General features: G+C 43.6%; 1 protein-coding gene across 1 annotated transcript in view; it reads right to left on the bottom strand.

Moving 5' to 3' along the window:
- LOC123481105 (phosphatidylinositol 4-kinase beta-like) overlaps positions 1-13201 on the bottom strand; it is a 17064-nt gene extending 3863 nt beyond the window's left edge. The window contains exons 1-2 of the mRNA XM_045222248.1: positions 12909-13201; positions 296-1635 (exon numbers count right to left, since the gene is read on the bottom strand). Of these exons, the coding sequence (XP_045078183.1) occupies positions 296-1621 (1326 nt within the window). The 5' untranslated portion in view covers positions 1622-1635; positions 12909-13201. The remainder of the gene's footprint in view (positions 1-295; positions 1636-12908) is intronic.
- Positions 13202-20507: the final 7306 nt, after the last annotated feature.

The raw sequence follows: 20507 nt of genomic DNA, 5'->3' as shown, positions 1-20507 counted from the left end.
TCTTTTTGTATATTTACATTTACATTTTAGTCATTTAGCAGACGCTCTTATCCAGAGCGACTTACAGTTAGCGCATACATTATTTTATCGAACCCACAACCCTGGCGTTGCAAACGCCATGCTCTACCAACTGAGCTACATCCCCTGCTGGCCATTCCCTCCCCTACCCTGGACGACGCTGGGCCAATTGTGCGCCGCCCCATGGGTCTCCCGGTCGCGGCCAGCTACGACAGAGCCTGGATTCGAACCAGGATCTCTAGTGGCACAGCTAGCACTGCGATGCAGTGCCTTAGACCACTGCGCCACTCGGGAGAATTTGTATGACAAAATATGTTAAAAAGGTACTCACCTCATCGTAGCCGCTTTCCACCTTGGGGTTGCTGGCTGTTCTCCTGAGGCTACTCCCCAGGCTTGTGCAATGCGTGGCGTCCGACTTCGATCGCTGATGTGTCCGCTTGGAAGGCGAGAGGTAGGCATCGGCAGGGATGATTTGGCTGTCGGGGGCCGGGGGCGGCTCCACGGTGTGCCGCTGGTGGTGTCGAATGTGGGCAACGTCCCGCAGCCCAGGGCTGGCGTCCGCAGCACCGGCGGGACCCACACCTTTAGAAGCTGAGTGGGGCTTTAGTTCGTCTGAGAGGATTAGCTTGCGCAGCTTGGTGCCGCGCGAGTGGCGCTGGGTAGAGATGTGCATGTCGGAGGAGTAGGCGCCGAGCAGCCATGCCGTCTGCAGGGAGAAGGCAATGCTCTGGCGGCAGCGGTGCACCACGTAGGGCCGGATGGCGTCGCCCATATCCTCGTCCATGTGGACGTACATGTTGAGCAGCTGGGGCAGGTGGAAGTCCACGTCTTCGTCCGAGAAGCTGAAGAGGCGGTTGCCAATGTAGGCCTGGACGCCAGGCTCTTTGGACTTGTACAGGTAGGACATGGCCATGGAGACGTCGAAGAGCTTGGATTCAAACAGCCGCAAAAGCAAGGACTGCTTGGCTGCCGCAGAGGACTGGTCGCCGTTCTGCTGTAGCGACTGAGGGCATGTCTGCGTAATTTGTCGGGGAGGATCACGCTTTTCTTCCTCCTCTTCATCCTCCTCTTTAATCGAACGTGTGTCACAAGGCTGTTGTGACGGCAAGCATGTGTGCGTTATTTGTTGAGGAGAATGATGCCGTTCTTCCTCTTTAATCAAACCTGTGTTGCAAGGCTCCATGTATACTGTCCCTTTGGGCAGCCGCCGTCGTTGGCTGCACTTTTCCAACAACTCCGGTTCTTCCTCAACTTTCAGGAGTTTGACCTTCTGCAGGACCTCATGGCAAGCCTTCAGGGCCACTTCAGGGTCGATGACCAGGTCCAGCACCACAGCGTCCTCAGATATGATGTCCAAAGGAGGACTGCAGCCCCGAATGGCATCGCTGCCGCTGCTGCTGCAGCCACTGGGGCTGGAGCTTCTTGGACTGGAAGACGACTGGTGCTGGTTGGGGCAGTCCGAAGAGCAGTCCGAGCAGGAGGACGAGGAAGAAGAGGATCCAGGTGAGGAAGGGCAGGAAAATGTGGAGGTGGAGGACAGCGAGGGGCTGAGGTGAAGTGCCTCGATCTGGGCAGGGGAGAGAGCCACTTCCATGTCAGCCATGGTGGCAGTCAAACCTGGAAGAAGGAGAGATGAGTCAGTGAACCAAGAGAGACCAGTCAGACAGGAAAAATAAAAATCACATTGATTTTTAAAGTTATGCTTTAGGCTAGCTCTTGAAGTCATACATTCATCTTTTTTTTTTATTCAATATTTTACTGAACGAGTCAATGAACATTTTTCAAATAGCAAACAACTATCTGGAATATAAGACGAGTGCCTTTCTCCATGACCAAGTATACTGAACAGAAATATAAAAACAACACATGTAAAGTGAGCTTGCCATACGCACAAGAAACGTATTCCTCTCAGATTCACATTCCTGTTAGTGAGCATTTCTCCTATGCCAAGATAATCCATCCACCGAACAGGTGTGGCATATCAAGAAGCTGATTAACAGCACGATTATTACACAGGTGCACCTTGTGCTGGGGACAATAAAGGCCACTAAAATGTGCAATTGTCACAACACAATGCCACAGATGTCTCAAGTTGAGGGAGCGTGCAATTGGCATGCTGATTGCCGGAATATCCACCAGAGCTGTTGCCAGATCATTTAATGTTCCATCTCTACCAACATAGTTTTAGAGAATTTGGCAGTACGTCCAACTGCCTTCACAACCGCAGACCACGTGTAACCACGCCAGCCCAGGACCTCCACATCCGGCTTCTTCACCTGCGGGATCGTCTGAGACCAGCCACCCAGACAGGCGATGAACCCGTGGGTTTGCACTACCGAAGGATTTCTGCACAAACTGTCAGAAACCGTATCAGGGAAGCTCATCTGCGTACTCGTCATCCTCACCAGGGTCTTGACTTGGATGGCCACTGGCATGCTGGAGAAGTGCGCTCTTCACGGATGGATCCCAGTTTCAACTGTAATGGGCAGATGGCAAACAGCGTGTATGGCGTTGTGTGGGCGAGCGGTTTGCTGATGTCAATGTTGTGAACAGAGTGCCCCATGGTGGCGGTGGGGTTATGGTATGTGCAGGCATAAGTTATGGACAACGAACACAATTGCATTTTATTGATGGCAATTTGAATGCACAGAGATACCGTGATGAGATCCTGAGGCCCATTGTCGTGCCATTCATCCGCTGCCATCACCTCATGTTTCAGCATGATAATGCACAGCCCCATGTTGCAAGGATCTGTACACAATTCCTGGAAGCTGAAGACGTCCCAGTCCTTTCATGGCCTGCATACTCACCAGACATGTCACCCATTGAGCATGTTTGCAATGCTCTGGATCAACCTGTAAGACCATGTTCCAGTTCCCGCAAATATCCAGCAACTTCGCACAGCCATTGGGACAACATTCCACGCACCACAATCAACAGCCTGATCAACTATGCGAAGGAGATGTCACTCTGCATGAGGCAAATGGTGGTCACACCATATACTGACTGGTTCTGATCCACGCCCCTACCTTTAAGGTATCTGTGACCAACAGATACATATCTGTATTCCCAGTCATGTGAAATCCATAGATCAGGGCCTAATGAATTTATTTCAATTGACCAATTTCCTTATATGAACTGTAACTCAGTAAAATCTTTGAAATTGTTGCATTTATATTTTTGTTCAGTGTATTATCAATTTTAATCTATTCCAGTACATTGACCAAAATCAATTCACAAAGCATACAGTTCCAATCAGCATAAGATCTACTGGGTCAGAGTCTTCCAGACATCTGTGATCACACTCATGCGATAAACAAGTCCAAAGCTGTGACAAACAATACTCTACGCAGCTGCACTCCCAAGGTTTCCCAGAACGGGTCTGAGCCAATGAATCAAAAGCCTCACAGATGTGCTTGAGGCCCTTTCCAATTCCCGGGGGAACGGAAAGGATTAGAGCATTATGCAACCAGGCAGATTCACCTCATTGCTTGAAGGGGAGGAGATGAATGCTGGTACTTATGTGATAGAGTCCATGACAGCATTTCCATTCAAAAGGTCTGGAAAACTAAGCTCAAGATTTCACATCCATTGAGTGTCCATCATTCAGAAATATAAATGTCAGGACAACAAAATGCTAGTCATTTTCAGCAACCAGAGGGAGATGGGCACTTTTCATCAAATCTTTCTGCTAACACTAGGGTTTTGCCTAAAGACTTGCCTATTAACTCATTTTTAATAGGAATTCAAGGGGGGGGGGTTGCCATTAAACCATGAGAACCACTTGAGGAACCCAAGTAAACATATTTCCAGATATAAACGATGGAGGCTAAAACTAGGCCTTTTAGACGTATTTCGGTAATGAGAATTTGCAGTGAATTTTACAGAATTCTGGCAAAAATGTAACATTTATTCAAAATGTGCCATAAACTAGGAATCAGTCTTCAAAATTATAGTAGATTGTTGTTTCTAACGGAATTGGCTACTGCCATTGTTAAACTGCTTTCATGAGAATCACCTGCATGTGTGTCATTCAACAGGTTTCAGCATGCAGTCATCTACAGGGCTAGAAACTGTGTGCAATTAATACCAAAGGTTTGAGCAACAACAGTGAAACAGAAGATAAAAGAAAACATGCAGGGATGTATCAGTACCTTCATAGTTTGACACCGACTGAAAGTGGACCTGTGACTTCCATGTCACCCAAACCTCCGGAGTAGACCTCCGGTTGGATTAGAAGTTTGATCAACTAGGCTCTGGGCAAAGACTGAAGCATGTTTAACTTTTTTAGAATAGGAATAGAGCCGATTGTCAGAAAGTATTTTGAGTCATGTACCTCCCAGGTCCCTTTTAGAACGCATGTCGCGTGGCTTAGCGAGCTCTTTCAGGTGAACAATCCTCCCTGAAAGCATAAAACTACATGTCATGTGTATTGCGCTCTATAAAAAAGACAGTCGCTGAAAACCTAGGCCTACCAATAAAAACAGCATATGGCTCAGGTTTACTTACACCTATTAAAATCAGCATATGCTGTACCTCTTAAAACGTTTTAATTGGGTTGTAGACCTATTAAGATTGAGCATACGTAGCCTTGCTCTTTCAGGTACAGTTTACTTTTTAAGACAGCCTGATCCTTTCAGTCACCAGATCTAATTAATTACACTACATGACCAAAGGTATGTGGACACCTGCTCGTCGAACATCTCCTTCCAAAATCATGGGCATTAATATGGAGTTGGTCCCCCCTTTGCTGCTATAACAGCCTCCACTTTTCTGGGAAGGCTTTTCACTACATGTTGGAACATTGGAAGCAAGTCCCCACAACATTCAGCCACAAAAGCATTAGTGATGTCGGGCACTGGTGTAGGGCGATTATGCCTGGCTCGCAGTCAGTGTTCCAATTCATCCCAAAGGTGTTCAGTGGGGTTGAGGTCAGGGCTCTGTGCAGGCCAGTCAAGTTCTTCTACACAAATCTCGACAAACCATTTCTGTATGGACCTCGCTTTGCGTACGGGGGCCTTGTCATGCTGAAACAGGAAAGGGCCTTCCCCAAACGGTTGCCACAAAGTTGGAAGCACAGAATCGTCTAGAATGTCATTGTATGCTGTAGCGTTAAGATTTCCCGTCACTGGAACTAAAGGGCCTAGCCCGAACATTGAAAAACAGACCCAGACCATTATTCCTCCTCCACCAAACTTTACAGTTGGCACTATGCATTTGGGCAGGTAGCGTTCTCCTGGCATCCGCCAAACCCAGATTTGTCCGTCGGACTGCCAGATGGTGAAGCATGATTCATCACTCCAGAGAACGCGTTTCAACTTCTCCAGAGTCCAATGGCGGTGAGCTTTACACCACTCCAGCCGACACTTGGCATTGCGCATGGTGATCTTAGGCTTGTGTGCGGCTGCTCGGCCATGGAAACCCATTTCATGAAGCTCCCGACGAACAGTTCTTGTGCTGATGTTGCTTCCAGAGGCAGTTTGGAACTCAGTGAGTGTTGCAACCGAGGACAGACAATTTTTATGTGCTACACGCTTCAACACTCGGTGGTCCTGTTCTGTGAGCTTGTGTGGCCTACCACTTCGCAGCTGAGCTGTTGTTGCTCCTAGATGTTTCCACTTCACAATAACAGCACTTACAGTTGACCGGGGCAGCTCTAACAGGGCAGAAATTTTACAAACTGACTTGTTGGAAAGGTGGCATCCTATGACAGTGCCACGTTGAAAGTCACTGAGCTCTTCAGTAAGGCCATTCTATTGCCAATGTTTGTCTATCGAGATTGCATGACTGTGTGTTCAATTTATTTTTATTTTTTACACACCTGTCAGCAACGGGTGTGGCTGAAACAGCCAAATCTACTCATTTGAAGGGGTGTCCCCACACACACACAAAATATGTTGTGTAGAGGTTGTTCTCTCCAGTGAGGTCTGTCCAAAGGTCCCGTCCCTGCGGTGTCAGAGAATCAGAGGGCACTGATACGGCACAGCTGAACAGTTTGTGGCATACACATTACCATTCCAGCCTCAACTTTGAGAGAACACACAAGTAATCTACTTTCCTCTCAATGTCTGTGTTTAACATTTAGCCTACATGTTAAGCACAGACCACAATACAATATTCTGACACTCATTTCAGGCCCCAAGAACACATTGTGCTATTAGGCTAAGCCTGGTCTTATTACTACAGCTTTAGAGTCAAAGGATAGGCCAAGCTTAATTAATTCAACCAACAAATGTTGTTTTAGAAGCCGATCTGAGATTAGCACACAATGGAGATTGACTTTCCCTTGCATATAGGCGGTGACACGTGCCCAAAGCACTGATAAGATTACACATTGACCTCCAATGACGTTCCCACAAATGTTATTATAGCACAGAAAGCGCTTAATTTTTTTAATTGCTCAGAGATATGGGATAGGCCTACCTAATATTTATTCAGATAAATGTTTAACCGACTTTACAAGCTCTAACCTAGGACATGACTCATTCTTGTGGGATGTGCTTGATGTTCCGATTTCATGAGTGATATGCCAGTTGACGCCATCAGAAATTCTGTATGTGGAATTTCAGGAAGTAAATATTTACAGCAATTGAAAAAAAGAATTAGGACTTCGACAAGTGAAGGCCATGCGAGGCTCTGTGTGGTTGTAATGATTGCACACTCGGCCAACTGTAAAATACAGCCCAGATGAGACGCGGTCACGATTAATCAAACACAGGCGACTATGAAGTAATGGAGCCCATGCCGGCTCCTCCAGGCCCCCGGGGCCCTTTCAGGCAGGGCGGGGACGATGGCTTCCAGATGTGTGGTTTGGAGGCTGTAGGAGTGGGTGTCTGCCTCCTCTCTTCCTCCACACAGCTGCTGCACTCTGCAGGAAATGTGTCTGCTGCTCCACAGAGCAAGTCAAATACAGTACAGGCAAGAAGAGAGCCAACAACAAGAGCATCAACAAGTCTGTGTGTGAGCATGTAATAGTTCATTGAGGCAGTGAGAAGGTTATTTACCAGACCACCAAAAGGTTTGAGGCAAATGTGCACTTGATAATTATGAGGATTAATGCTGGCACCTCCATTTCTCTTTTAAGGCAAATATGCCAACTGGGCTAGAGATATTTGCAGGAAAATGTAGGACAAACCATGGCAGTAGACCGTTTGGCCTTCAAGTCTATTTAATGTGGCCCCTTAATGTGTTATGCAAAAATAGTCACTGTGTGCCAGCCTGAATGGCCTTTATCGCTCTTGTGGTTGGGTGGTAAAGGCTGGAGTGAAATGCGGGGTGTTCCCTAAAAGTTATTTACCAATTACATTTTACCAATTAGAGCGATGGTGAAAAATCACTCACGCCAAACACAAACGACATCTGACCTAGTTGGACTGACTAACCAGCGATGTAGCAGCAGGAACCCATCTGCAGTCCTTCCCTCCTGAACGCCAACACTCAGTTATCGGGAATCTACAGTTGTACACTGGTTGAAGACAGAATTGCATCACCCCTTAAACAGCATATATAAACTTGCTGGAAAACGACCCTTCCACAAAAGCTTGTATGTACAGTTGTAAACTCAGTTTCACAATTCCTGACATTTAGTCCTAGTAAAAATTCCCTGTCTTAGGTCAGTTAGGATCACCACTTTATTTTAAGAATGTGAAATGTCAGAATAATAGTAGAGAGAATTCTTTATTTCAGCTATTATTTCTTTCATCACATTCCCAGTGGATCAGAAGTTTACATACACTCAATTAGTATTTGGTAGCATTGCCTTTAAATTGTTTAACTTGGGTCAAACGTGTCAGGTAGCCTTCCACAAGCTTCCCACAATAAGTTGGGTAAATTTTGGCTTGACAGAGCTGGTGTAACGGAGTCAGGTTTGTAGGCCTCCTTGCTCACACACGCTTTTTCAATTCTGCCCACAAATGTTCTATAGGTTTGAGGTCAGAGCTTTGTGATGGGCACTCCAATACCTTGATTCTGTTGTCCTTAAGCCATTTTGCCACAACTTTGGAAGTATGCTTGGGGTCATTGGGAAGACCCATTTGCAACCAAGCTTTAACTTCCTGACTGATGTCTTGAGATGTTGCTTCAATATATCCATATACTTTTCCTTCCTCATGATGCCATCTATTTTGTGAAGTGCACCAGTCCCTCCTGCAGCAAAGCACCCCCACAGCATGATGCTGCCACCCCTGCGCTTCACGGTTGGGATGGTGTTCTTCGGCTTGCAAGCACCCCCTTTTTCCTCCAAACATAACGATGGTCATTATGGACAAACAGTTATATTTTTGTTTCATCAGACCAGAGGACATTTCTCCAAAAAGTACAATCTTTGTCCCCATGTGCAGTTGCAAACCGTAGTCTGGCTTTTTTAATGGCGGTTTTGGAGCAGTGGCTTCTTCCTTGCTGAGCGGCCTTTCAGGTTATGTCGATATAGGACTTGTTTTACTGTGGATATAGATACTTTTGTACCTGTTTCCTCCAGCATCTGCACAAGGTCCTTTGCTGTTGTTCTGGGATTGATTTGCACTTTTCGCACCAAAGTACGTTCATCTCTAAGCGACAGAACGCGTCACCTTCCTGAGCGGTATGACAGCTGCGTGGTCCCATGGTGTTTATACTTGCGTACTATTGTTTGTACAGATGAGCGTGGTACCTTCAGGTGTTTGGAAATTGCTCAAGGATGAACCAGACTTGTGGAGATCTACAACAAAAAAATCTGAGGTCTTGGCTGATTTCTTTTGATTTTCCCATGATGTCAAGCAAAGAGGCACTGAGTTTGAAGGTAGGCCTTAAAATATATCCACAGGTACACCTCCAATTGAATCAAATGATGTCAATTAGCCTATCAGAACCTTCTAAAGCCATGACATCATTTTCTGGAATTTCCCAAGCTGTTTAAATGCAGTCAACTTAGTGTATGTAAACTTCTGACCCACTGGAATTGTGATACATTGAAATAATCTGTCTGTAAACATTACTTGTGTCATGCACAAAGAAGATGTCCTAACCGACTTGAAAAACAGGTTAATGACGCCAACCTAAGTGTATGTAAACTTCCGACTTCAACTGTAAACCATGTAAAATGTCACTGCCACAAGTGAAGGCATTTCCAGCAGGTGAAAATAAGTGTGATAGGTGGTCTCGTGTAGCTCAGTTGGTAGAGCATGGCGCTTGCAACGCCAGGGTTGTGAGTTCGATTCCCACGGGGGACCAGTATGAAAATGTATGCACTCACTATTGTAAGTCGCTCTGGATAAGATGGTCTACTAAATGACTAAAATGTAAAATGTAGGAGAAACAGGATATCAGCCTGTATTTCCCATCTTTAATTTGTTTTCCTATTTCATTTCTATAGTGCAGACACTGGACAGTCTAAACAACAGGAAGGGCAGTCATTGGTGTGGAATATCAAGCGCACAAAGCCCTACAGCTCCCCTGTCCCCATTTATTATTGAATGAGGTAGTGGCACACTGGCACACCCAGGCAGAAAACAATGATTGGTGTCTCGCTCTCTGAAACCTTGACCAGCAGGATCAGTTGCTCACTTCAGTCTTTCCATCACAGCACAGATGGTAAAGTGTATCTGCTATAGCTGGGAAGTGAGAAATTCTGGCACTGGTTCAAATCATGATATCTCACACATTATGACTTCACCAAGAAAATCCCCCGGCTTTTAGAAGAAGTACATTGAATAATTAGAACGATATTAAAACGTGTGCTCTTGAAATTCAGTGTCCGGTTGAACATAGATGGGCAGGTATGCAATGCCGGAAGTAAATGTCACAGTCACCATGTGTTAGGCTAATACAAGTAATGTTTGCAGTGAACTTGGTCTCTCCTGTCTGGATAAAACACAATTCTGATGATGCACCATTTTGGTTTTTCTTTTAGGGGACATGGGTTGGTATCAGAGTAAGTGAGTTGAGCGGTCAGTGCTTGGGCACCGCTCCACCATGCCGTTAAAAAACATTCTTAGCTCAAAAAAGGGGAAAAAAACTGCCGCTCCATTCATAAAGAAAATCACAATTTAACCAACACCCATCTATTTTTGTGACTACCTGGACCTACCATTTGGTTTTGATGTATTGAAACCAAACCATATGATTTGAATGAAAAGTATTTTAATAAACATGAAAAGGTGAATGTAAGAAGCGCTCTTTTCAAATAGGCTACATGTCGAATTAAACAGCATAAACACTAAATAGGTCAGGAGCCAGACCTAAGGAACGAAAATGAATTATTTAGGCTATTTTATTTCAAGATTACAGCCTACAAAGAAATACATTGTGAAGCATTTGCTAGTGCGACACTAGGCTGGCAGCAACATAAAGCGCTCAGCATTTAAACAACATTTAGTTGTATTAAATCCTTATAGTCTATAAAATGCAAATTAAACAAAAAATGCCTTTAGGCTCAGTTTACAGTGCCTTTGCATTCATTTTTAGAAACACGAGTTTGGCCAGTCTATGGCTTCAGGCTCATGTGATGGTGCCTGGAGAGCAGGCCAGCAGCGGAGAATATCCTCTCCGCATTCTTGCCAGGCTGGGCAGAGAAAAAGAGAAAGAGAGAGATACCTACATACGTTTTTTAGGCAAAGTAACCCAATCAAAACAGAGAACTCCTTGAAAGTGGGAATACGCCAAGGCTACTGGGCCAAAATCAATTATGGCCTGCCTATTGCATAGATAATAATATGGGACAAAAATGAACTTAATAAATAAAATAAAAGTTTACTTTTAAGATATCTGATTTTTTGTTACTTTGCTACTATGACACACTTAGTTATATACCCACCTCGTTCCTTTCTTTTAGCATGTGAATGTAGTAAGCACACCATCATGCTTTTGGGATGTGTATTTTCACATCCCACAATGATTATTTAGTTGTGGACACTACATCACTGCTCTCCCCCTTTGTAAGCCACCTTGATTTTGGACCTGTGTTTTATCAGTTTATTTAAATATTTAGTGAACTCCATGACAGTAGCTAAAGTAAGGGGCTATAGCAGTACACAGAGACTACAAATGCATGCTGGCCCGGGCATGCCCTGAAGTGAGCGCTACTGGCACGAAATTGGAGCGGGCAAGGCGGCCGACGCTTCAGGCTTTGGGAATCTCGCTCAGCGCTCCGGTCAAATTGGGCACGCTCTGCTCACATACTCTGGTTGGTATTGCAAATGTTTGGTGCACTGTAAGATAAACCACTTGAAAGTGAATCCGTTTGCTTGGACATGACATTACCAAGGGAAAGAAGTTCATTCTTCTCTATTCTTCAGTTACAAATGACCAAATAATCAATTTACCTAGCTATGAGGAATGATGACATCTATATGAAACTGATAGAGGGCTCAATTCTCGAGCGTTAATGATGGACAGTGGTGTGACGTCTCGTCCTAGGCAAAGTGTCAAGGGGCATGTGCAGTTCAAAACAGTGCGCAAAGGTAACCATCGGTCATGTTAGAATCCTCAAGCTGCATTAATTTATACGAAAAGCCCCCGCAAACCCACTCGTTATCATCTCAACGACTCAAAGATGGTAGCCCTAACGTGACAATCACACTTTTCCTTAACACTTGACTCCTACTACCTTGGTTGCTGATGCGGAGTAGGAGTACTTCCCAAACCGCATGCCTAACTACTCCGCTCATATATATTTTTTATAAGTACATAGCTAACTGGTTAAGCAATAAAGTCAGTTGTTGGCTATAGCCAGAGAGCAATAGGCGAAACCAATAAACTATATTTACTATGGCTAACTAGCTAGTAAACTAGAAAATATTGGCTACCAAGGCGTGCCACAATTCCATCCTCGTTACACAGCAGCTAGCTACCTATCAAACAATCAAAAACCACGTCACTGCCCAATGCCCACCTGAGAATGACTAGCGTCCAAGCTGTATTCGATACACCGTCTCCATCGTGCATACATTTTTTTTTTTAGTTAATGCTTTCTAAGAAGCCCAGTTAAACTGGGTCATGTGAGTTATTGTTGTTTGGAATCTAACGTTAGCTAGCTGCGCGAGAGAGCCAGGCTAGCCGCCCCCATATAGCCCAGCACTCCTGCAAGCTAACTACCACTTAAAGATCCTGAATGCTATAAATACTAGGCTAGATTCTTCAAAATCACTGGCTTCAACCTCCCGTCGTTAAATACATTCATATTGCTAAACTCAATAAAGAGAGCAAAAAGGCTGGCCTCCCTGATTGATTTACTCGCTAATACTGCGTCGCCCAGGAAGAAGAAACGTTCCTTGCTAAACAGACCAGCAGGAGCAACACATATTAGTTGTTGAACACTGTAACGTTAGGTAGGTAAATTTGTTAAATACATAAAGAACTTACCCTCTTGACAAACAACGTCGATTTTTGTGTCTCAATCAATCTATTAGATTTGTAATTCCATTTGGAATGACTCTAGCTCCCCAGCTCGAATCTCACTCTAATGCTGCGCAAATTCCGAAATAAATGCCTTCCTCCAGCGGACTGATCCGCCTCAAAATATTTAAAAGAACAGATGACGCCAGCGTTATCACAGTGGGCAGTGAATCTCAAATCAAATGTTAATGGTCACATACACGTGTTTAGCAGATGTTATTGCGGGTGTAGCGAAATGGTTGTTTCTAGCTCCGACAGTGCAGTATATCTAGCTAAAAAGTAATATCAAATAATTTCACAACATATACCCAATACACACAAATCTAAGTAAAGCAATGGAATTAAGAATATATAAATAAATACATGGACGAGCAATGTCAGAGCGGCATAGACTAAGATACAGTAGAATAGTATAGAATACAGTATATACATATGAGATGAGTAATGCAAGATATTGTAGCGACCCGCACAGACAGCTGTGTGTTATGTGTTATGCTGTTCGTTGGTTGTGTTGTACTTACCAGTACCCAGTGTTCGCGGGGTCCGACATGCCAGTCAGCCTGCTATTTGCCCACCACGGGAATGCCTGGAATGTTCTGGTGCCGGGCATCCTGGTGGTTGGTGGTGTGGAGGGCATCGCAAGTTTAAGACCATGCTTAGCCATTGTTCTCTCTCTTACCTCTACATTGGAATATCAACTTGCTATGTCCAACTTTCTCCTAGACTCAACCTAGAATAAAATCATGAGCCTTTGGAATCTTCCCAACTGAGTTGTGGGACTTCTCGCTGTGTATCAGGAAGATTTTATTTTTGCCTTGTGCGCTCACTGCGTTGATTTGCATGAATTAATTGTATGTCTGTGGCAGTGGAGGCTAGTAGGAGGAGCTACAGGAGGATGGACTCATTGTAATGGCTGGATTGGAATAAATGGAACAGTATCAAATACTTCAAAGATATGGAAACCACGTTTTTGACTCCGTTCCATTAATTCCATTCCAGCCATTACAATGAGCTGTCCTCATATAGCTCATTCCATCAGCCTCCACTGGTCTGTGGATAGTATGGCACCCAGTGGCCAATGTGGGAAGAAACACCAGTCCCTTTTACTCCACCGTGGTACAGTAAAATCACTGGTACCATTTCTGTAAATTGGTTGATCATTGGGACCAGAAAGTACATTGTGCTACACTACCCAAACCCCCAAAAATTATAATTTTTTCAAGCAAATTAATAGACAATACATAACATACATTTCATAATTCAGGGCTGTGATTCTGAAAATACTTCGTATCTTGGCAGGGAAAAACACATTTTGGGACCCTTAGCCACCGTGGCCAGGCAGAGCAAACTTCAATTAAATCATTGATTTACCTCTTGATTTACCATATGACTGTAGAATCTCCTTACTCTCCAGTGATAGCATCTGGTTTGGAAGAGCTTAATATGGGTTCGGGGATTAGGAAGAGTTCAAAGCATTACCAATTGAACATATTTTTTGTATATACTGTATATATAAGCACAAACAACAAAGCAGAAATGAAACACAAATAAACCTAAACAGCTCCATTGCCTCAATGGCCCTCCCTTTCTTAAAGTCCTACTCCAGTCTCCTTTTCAGCTCATTTATCACCTGATTTACTTAACAAATGTCACATCTCAATAGGTAGTCCAGGTGTCCTCTGACATGGCACAAGTGAGAGGAGGGTTTTTTTCCTCTTATATGTTCTCTATTGCTCCTCTAGTGTTCCTCAAGCAAGCCGGGGAGGCTGATGACATCAGAGGGCACCATCAGACCAACTCATTGAATGGGCTACTCCATGAAGTTTACACTTGTGTAAAAAAGAAAACTATTTGACTCAAAACACGTTTTGTTTACCCTTAAGTGTGTGTACATTATTGTATTTATACATGGGATATTGTTTTTCAACAGGAAAAGTGATTTATAGGGGCAATCTGCAGTAGCTACAGTACAAATCAAAGCAATCAAATCAAATCAAATTTTATTGGCCACATGCGCCGAATACAACAGGTGCAGACATTACAGTGAAATGCTTACTTACAGCCCTTAACCAACAGTGCATTTATTTTTAATAAAAAAGTAAAATAAAACAACAACAAAAAAGTGTTGAGAAAAAAAGAGCAGAAATTAAATAACAGTATGGATGCTATATATACAGGGGGGTACCGGTGCAGAGTCAATGTAAGGGGGCACCGGCTAGTTGAGGTAGTTGAAGTAATATGACATGTGGGTAGAGTTAACGTGACTATGCATAAATAATTAACAGAGTAGCAGCAGCGTAAAAAGATGGGGTGGGGGGTGGGGGGTGGGGGGGCAGTGCAAATAGTCCGGGTAGCCATGATTAGCTGTTCAGGAGTCTTATGGCTTTGGGGTAGAAGCTGTTGAGAAGTATTTTGGACCTAGACTTGGCACTCCGGTACCGCTTGCCGTGCGGTAGCAGAGAGAACAGTCTATGACTAGGGTGGCTGGAGTCTTTGACAATTTTGAGGGCCTTCCTCTGACACCGCCTGGTATAGAGGTCCTGGATGGCAGGAAGCTTGGTAAGACAAACCTCTTCCAGATCTGGAAGTTGCCATATCAGGCGGTGATGCAACCAGTCAGGATGCTCTCGATGGTGCAGCTGTAGAATTTTTTGAGGATCTGAGGACCCATGCCAAATCTTTTCAGTCTCTTGAGGGGGAATAGGCTTTGTCGTGCCCTCTTCACGACTGTCTTGGTGGGTTTGGACCATGATAGTTCATTGGTGATGTGGACACCAAGGAACTTTAAGCTCTCAACCTGTTCCACTACAGCCCCGTCGATGAGAATGGGGGCGTGCTCAGTCCTCTTTTTTTTCATGTAGTCCACAATCATCTCCTTTGTCTTGGTCACGTTGAGGGAGAGGTTGTTATCCTGGCACCACACGGCCAGGTCTCTGACCTCCTCCCTATAGGCTGTCTCATCGTTGTCGGTGATCAGGCCTACCACTGTTGTGTCGTCGGCAAACTTAATGATGGTGTTGGAGTCGTGCCTGGCCATGCAGTCATGGGTGAACAAGGAGTACAGGAGGGGACTGAGCACGCACCGCTGAGGGGCCCCCGTGTTGAGGATCAGTGTGGCAGAGCATCGATTTTAGGATTTATAAATTAATGATACAGTGAGGGAAAAATGTATTTCATCCCCTGCTGATTTTGTACGTTTGCCCACTGACAAAGAAATGATCAGTCTATAATTTTAATGGTAGGTTTATTTGAACAGTGAGAGACAGAATAACAAAAAAAATCCAGAAAAACGCATGTCAAAAATGTTATAAATTGATTTGCATTTTAATGAGGGAAATAAGTATTTGACCCCCTCTCAATCAGAAAGATTCCTGGCTCCCAGATGTCTTTTATACAGGTAACGAGCTGAGATTAGAAGCACACTCTTAAAGGGAGTGCTCCTAATCTCAGCTTGTTACCTGTATAAAAGACACCTGTCCACAGAAGCAATCAATCAATCAGATTCCAAACTCTCCACCATGGCCAAGACCAAAGAGCTCTCCAAGGATGTCAGGGACAAGATTGTAGACCTACACAAGGCTGGAATGGGCTACAAGACCATCGCCAAGCAGCTAGGTGAGAAGGTGACAACAGTTGGTGCGATTATTCGCAAATGGAAGAAACACAAAATAACTGTCAATCTCCCTCGGCCTGGGGCTCCATGCAAGATCTCACCTCATGGAGTTGCAATGATCATGAGAACGGTGAGGAATCAGCCCAGAACTACATGGGAGGATCTTGTCAATAATCTCAAGGCAGCTGGGACCATAGTCACCAAGAAAACAATTGGTAACACACTACGCCGTGAAGGACTGAAATCCTGCAGTGCCCGCAAGGTCCCCCTGCTCAAGAAAGCACATATACAGGCCCGTCTGAAGTTTGCCAATGAACATCTGAATGATTCAGAGGAGAACTGGGTGAAAGTGTTGTGGTCAGATGAGACCAAAATCGAGCTCTTTGGCATCAACTCAACTCGCCGTGTTTGGAGGAGGAGGAATGCTGCCTATGACCCCAAGAACACCATCCCCACCGTCAAACATGGAGGTGGAAACATTATGCTTTGGGGGTGTTTTTCTGCTAAGGGGACAGGACAACTTCACCGCATCAAAGGGACGATGGACGGGGCCATGTACCGTCAAATCTTGGGTGAGAACCTCCTTCCCTCAGCCAGGGCATTGAAAATCGGTCATTCCAGCATGACAATGACCCAAAAAACACGGCCAAGGCAACAAAGGAGTGGCTCAAGAAGAAGCACATTAAGGTCCTGGAGTGGCCTAGCCAGTCTCCAGACCTTAATCCCATAGAAAATCTGTGGAGTGAGCTGAAGGTTCGAGTTGCCAAACGTCAGCCTCGAAACCTTAATGACTTGGAGAAGATCTACAAAGAGGAGTGGGACAAAATCCCTCCTGAGATGTGTGCAAACCTGGTGGCCAACTACAAGAAACGTCTGACCTCTGTGATTGCCAACAAGGGTTTTGCCACCAAGTACTAAGTAATGTTTTGCAGAGGGGTCAAATACTTATTTCCCTCATTAAAATGCAAATCAATTTATAACATTTTTGACATGCGTTTTTCTGGATTTTTTTGTTGTTATTCTGTATCTCACTGTTCAAATACTGATCATGTCTTTATCAGTGGGCAAACATACAAAATCAGCAGGGGATCAAATACTTTTTTCCCTCACTGTATGTACCCATTGATTCTTGGAAGAATATCACTTCCCACTGGACACAGACGTCAAATCAACGTCTATTCCACGTTGGTTCAACATAATTTATTTGAAATGACGTGGGGCGCAGTGGTCTAAGGCACTGCATCGCTGTGCTAGCTGTGCCACTAGAGATCCTGGTTCGAATCCAGGCTCTGTCATAGCCGGCCGCGACCGGGAGACCCATGGGGCGGCGCACAATTGGCCCAGCGTCGTCCAGGGTAGGGGAGGGAATGGCCGGCAGGGATGTAGCTCAGTTGGTAGAGCATGGCGTTTGCAACGCCAGGGTTGTGGGTTCGATTCCCACGGGGGGCCAGTATAAAAAATAATGTATGCACTCACTAACTGTAAGTCGCTCTGGATAAGAGCGTCTGCTAAATGACTAAAATGTAAAATGTAAAAATTTAACCAATTTGTGCCCAGTGGGTTATAAATTCCTCATGAGCTTAGTTCAACTGTCGTACCCCATCAGAACCCAAAATATAAACTTGTTTCACTCCAATGTTTATAAACAAAGTAAATGTACACTGTATAGCCTCAAAACATGATTCAAACTATAATTGTGATATCATGGATGGTCAGTCCTTGCATCCATAGCTCTGTCTATGTATTTGAATGGTTACATTTCTCTAGCCCCATCCCTAAGCCTTTTACGCGGAGTACGCTTTGTTATTGTTTCAACTGCTGATTGCTGCTTTAAGAGAAGAGTTAAAAAATGACAAAGAAATGATCAACACCTAACATCTCTCCAGTTACCTTTAACAACATTTATTACAGTCAGCATAAGAAAATATAGTCACATTAGTCATTGGCATCATTTGTTTAGCTGTGTTTTTTTTAAAGGAAACATAGATGTAAATGTCACAAAATCTCTGAGACGATTTACAAAAAAACGAATCGTAAACAATTTCAAACAAGGGCATTCAGAGTCGCACGTATACAATGACTAACATGTAAGGTGTGATACTTAATTATCAAATCAGGATTCTGTTTTTTATGTGCACACCAATTATAAATTAGTTAATCTTCAGGTATGAATAAAGTGCAAAACACAACCTGGGGGATTATAATGTTAAACTAAAACAGATAGCTTAACACATTTCATTTTTAAACCCCCAGTCAATACATTTTATGTTTTGACATATGTTTCTAAGCTAGGAGAGTAACAGTTTTTTTTAATTGAATCTTAGAACAACAGAATCACTGTCACATAAAACCATGCATGGATAGAGTTCTTTGAACTGGAAGTGTCTTTGAAATTCAAAGACATTCATGTTAAAACTGTACTTCAAATTACCTGTACAATGAATGAAACTTCACTGACTCATATCAACAAAAGCACATATGATAAAATGTTTTCATAGATTTGATAAAACAACAATAATAACAAAATGACTAATTTGCAATGTTTTTATTTGCATGAACTCAAACAAACCGCAAAGCAAAGCTATGAAGCTACTTAACCACTACATAGCTAGCCGAGCTAGTTTAGAGGGTTACCACCATCAACAGAGCATCTGCAAAGCTTGACCGTGGTCGGTCATGATATGGTTTAACCGCCAGTTAAGGTCAAGGCACTGCTACCCGTATCCCGATCCTTATCTTTGATTCTCTGACCCGTTTCTTTTGAGCACCGTGGCTCCACAGTGAAAGTTCTCCCACTCACTCATTCACTTACTGCAACACTCAATTGACTGCACACTAAAATACATATACTTATTTATGGAAGAGGTTACCCATGTGTGTCTCCTGGGCCTACAGTTAATCTGAAGTCTTCATTCAAACCTACCTCTTTTACTGATATTAACTTGATCTGTCAATTAACTAATACAACTCGGAGATCATTGCTAGCTCATAGTCCAATGTCATGAATGAGGATAAGGTGAGTTACTATAACTATGCACATGTAATTACACAATGAACAGACCAATAGAATATACTAGATCAGGGGCGGCAAACCCTCCTCACAACGAGCTACAAAGTGTGCAGGATTTCGTTCTAGCTCTGCTTTAACACAACTGATTTAGCTAATAATGAGCAGCTGATTAGTAGAATAGAATCAGGTGTGTAAGAACAGGGCCTGCCCACAAGAAGGTTGGCCACATGTATGTCTATGGCTGGTCACCCATGTACTACATACTGGCTGGAGAGAAACTCTATGAACAAGGTTTGAAGACAGACATAGGGAATCCCTGTTTTCCCGGGAAATAGCGTAGTGTGTAGACAACCTTGAGTCATCACCATTACAGCACCAAATGTATGCACCATGAATTTACATCCAGATTGTGTCTTTATAAGCCCATAGTTTACAGAAGGACAATAACATGGCATAGACTAATAATAAAGTATAATTCCGTAGTGCTTATTCTCAATTCAGTCAAATTTGACCATCAACTCCATTGAAAAATAAAGCTAACATTGCTTGTTCCAAAACTACCTCAAGCATAAAAAGCATGTTTTTAGTCATTGTTTAATTAAACAATAAAGCCCGAGGCGGTGTGGTATATGGCCAATATACCACGACTAAAGGCTGTTCTTAGTCACGACGCAACGGGGAGTGCCTGGATACAGCCCTTAGCCGTGGTATATTGGCTATATACCACAAACCCCCGAGGTGCCTTATTGCGATTATAAAATGGTTATCAACGTAATTAGAAGAGTAAAAATAAATGTTTTGTCATACCCATGGTATACGGTCTGATACACCACAGCTTTCAGCCAATCAGCATTCAGGGCTCGAACCACCCAGTTTATAATTCCTAGTAACCACTACTATTATCAGTTATAACTAACAGGCTCTTAACCTTTTTGCTTTCTTCATATCAGTGCAAATATTCTTGTCATCTGTTTCAATTTAATTCCAAAAGGGCTAAGGCTGGAGATTACAAATTGAAATCTCCCCTTGTCAAAGGATGGAAGGCATAAAAAAAACACAAAACCAGCCTATTTAAGGTTGATCATACATTGGATGATATGTTGGGTTTGGATAGAAGGGTATCAGTATCCTCTTATGTATGCACCCCTAGATAAAGCCAGAGGTTGAAAGTTTGGCAATGGTGGCTAAGCAATAGTTGTTTCTGCCAGACAGTTTGAAATTGTGAAAATTATATCATAGTCCTAAAGTGTATAAATAAGGTACAGCTTGGCAACCTACATTAGCATTAGCTTAGCATCAGGCTAAATCATTTACTAAATCAGTAATACAAATCAGCTAATATTCCATGAAGTCTCTTTGCCGCGCTCAAGGTTTTACACTAGGCTCGCAGGTTTGTGCTTTGATGCTTTCGCCTGAGGTGCTGTAAATTCAAAATACAAAGGCATGCCTAAACGACTGTTTGTCATAGTCTAGCCTATATGGTGTCTATAATGTTTT

Source organism: Coregonus clupeaformis, chromosome 8 (genome assembly GCF_020615455.1).
Source record: "Coregonus clupeaformis isolate EN_2021a chromosome 8, ASM2061545v1, whole genome shotgun sequence".
Taxonomy (NCBI): domain Eukaryota; kingdom Metazoa; phylum Chordata; class Actinopteri; order Salmoniformes; family Salmonidae; genus Coregonus; species Coregonus clupeaformis.
The sequence above is the reverse complement of the archived record's forward strand: the minus strand, read 5'-3'. Positions and strand labels throughout refer to the sequence as shown.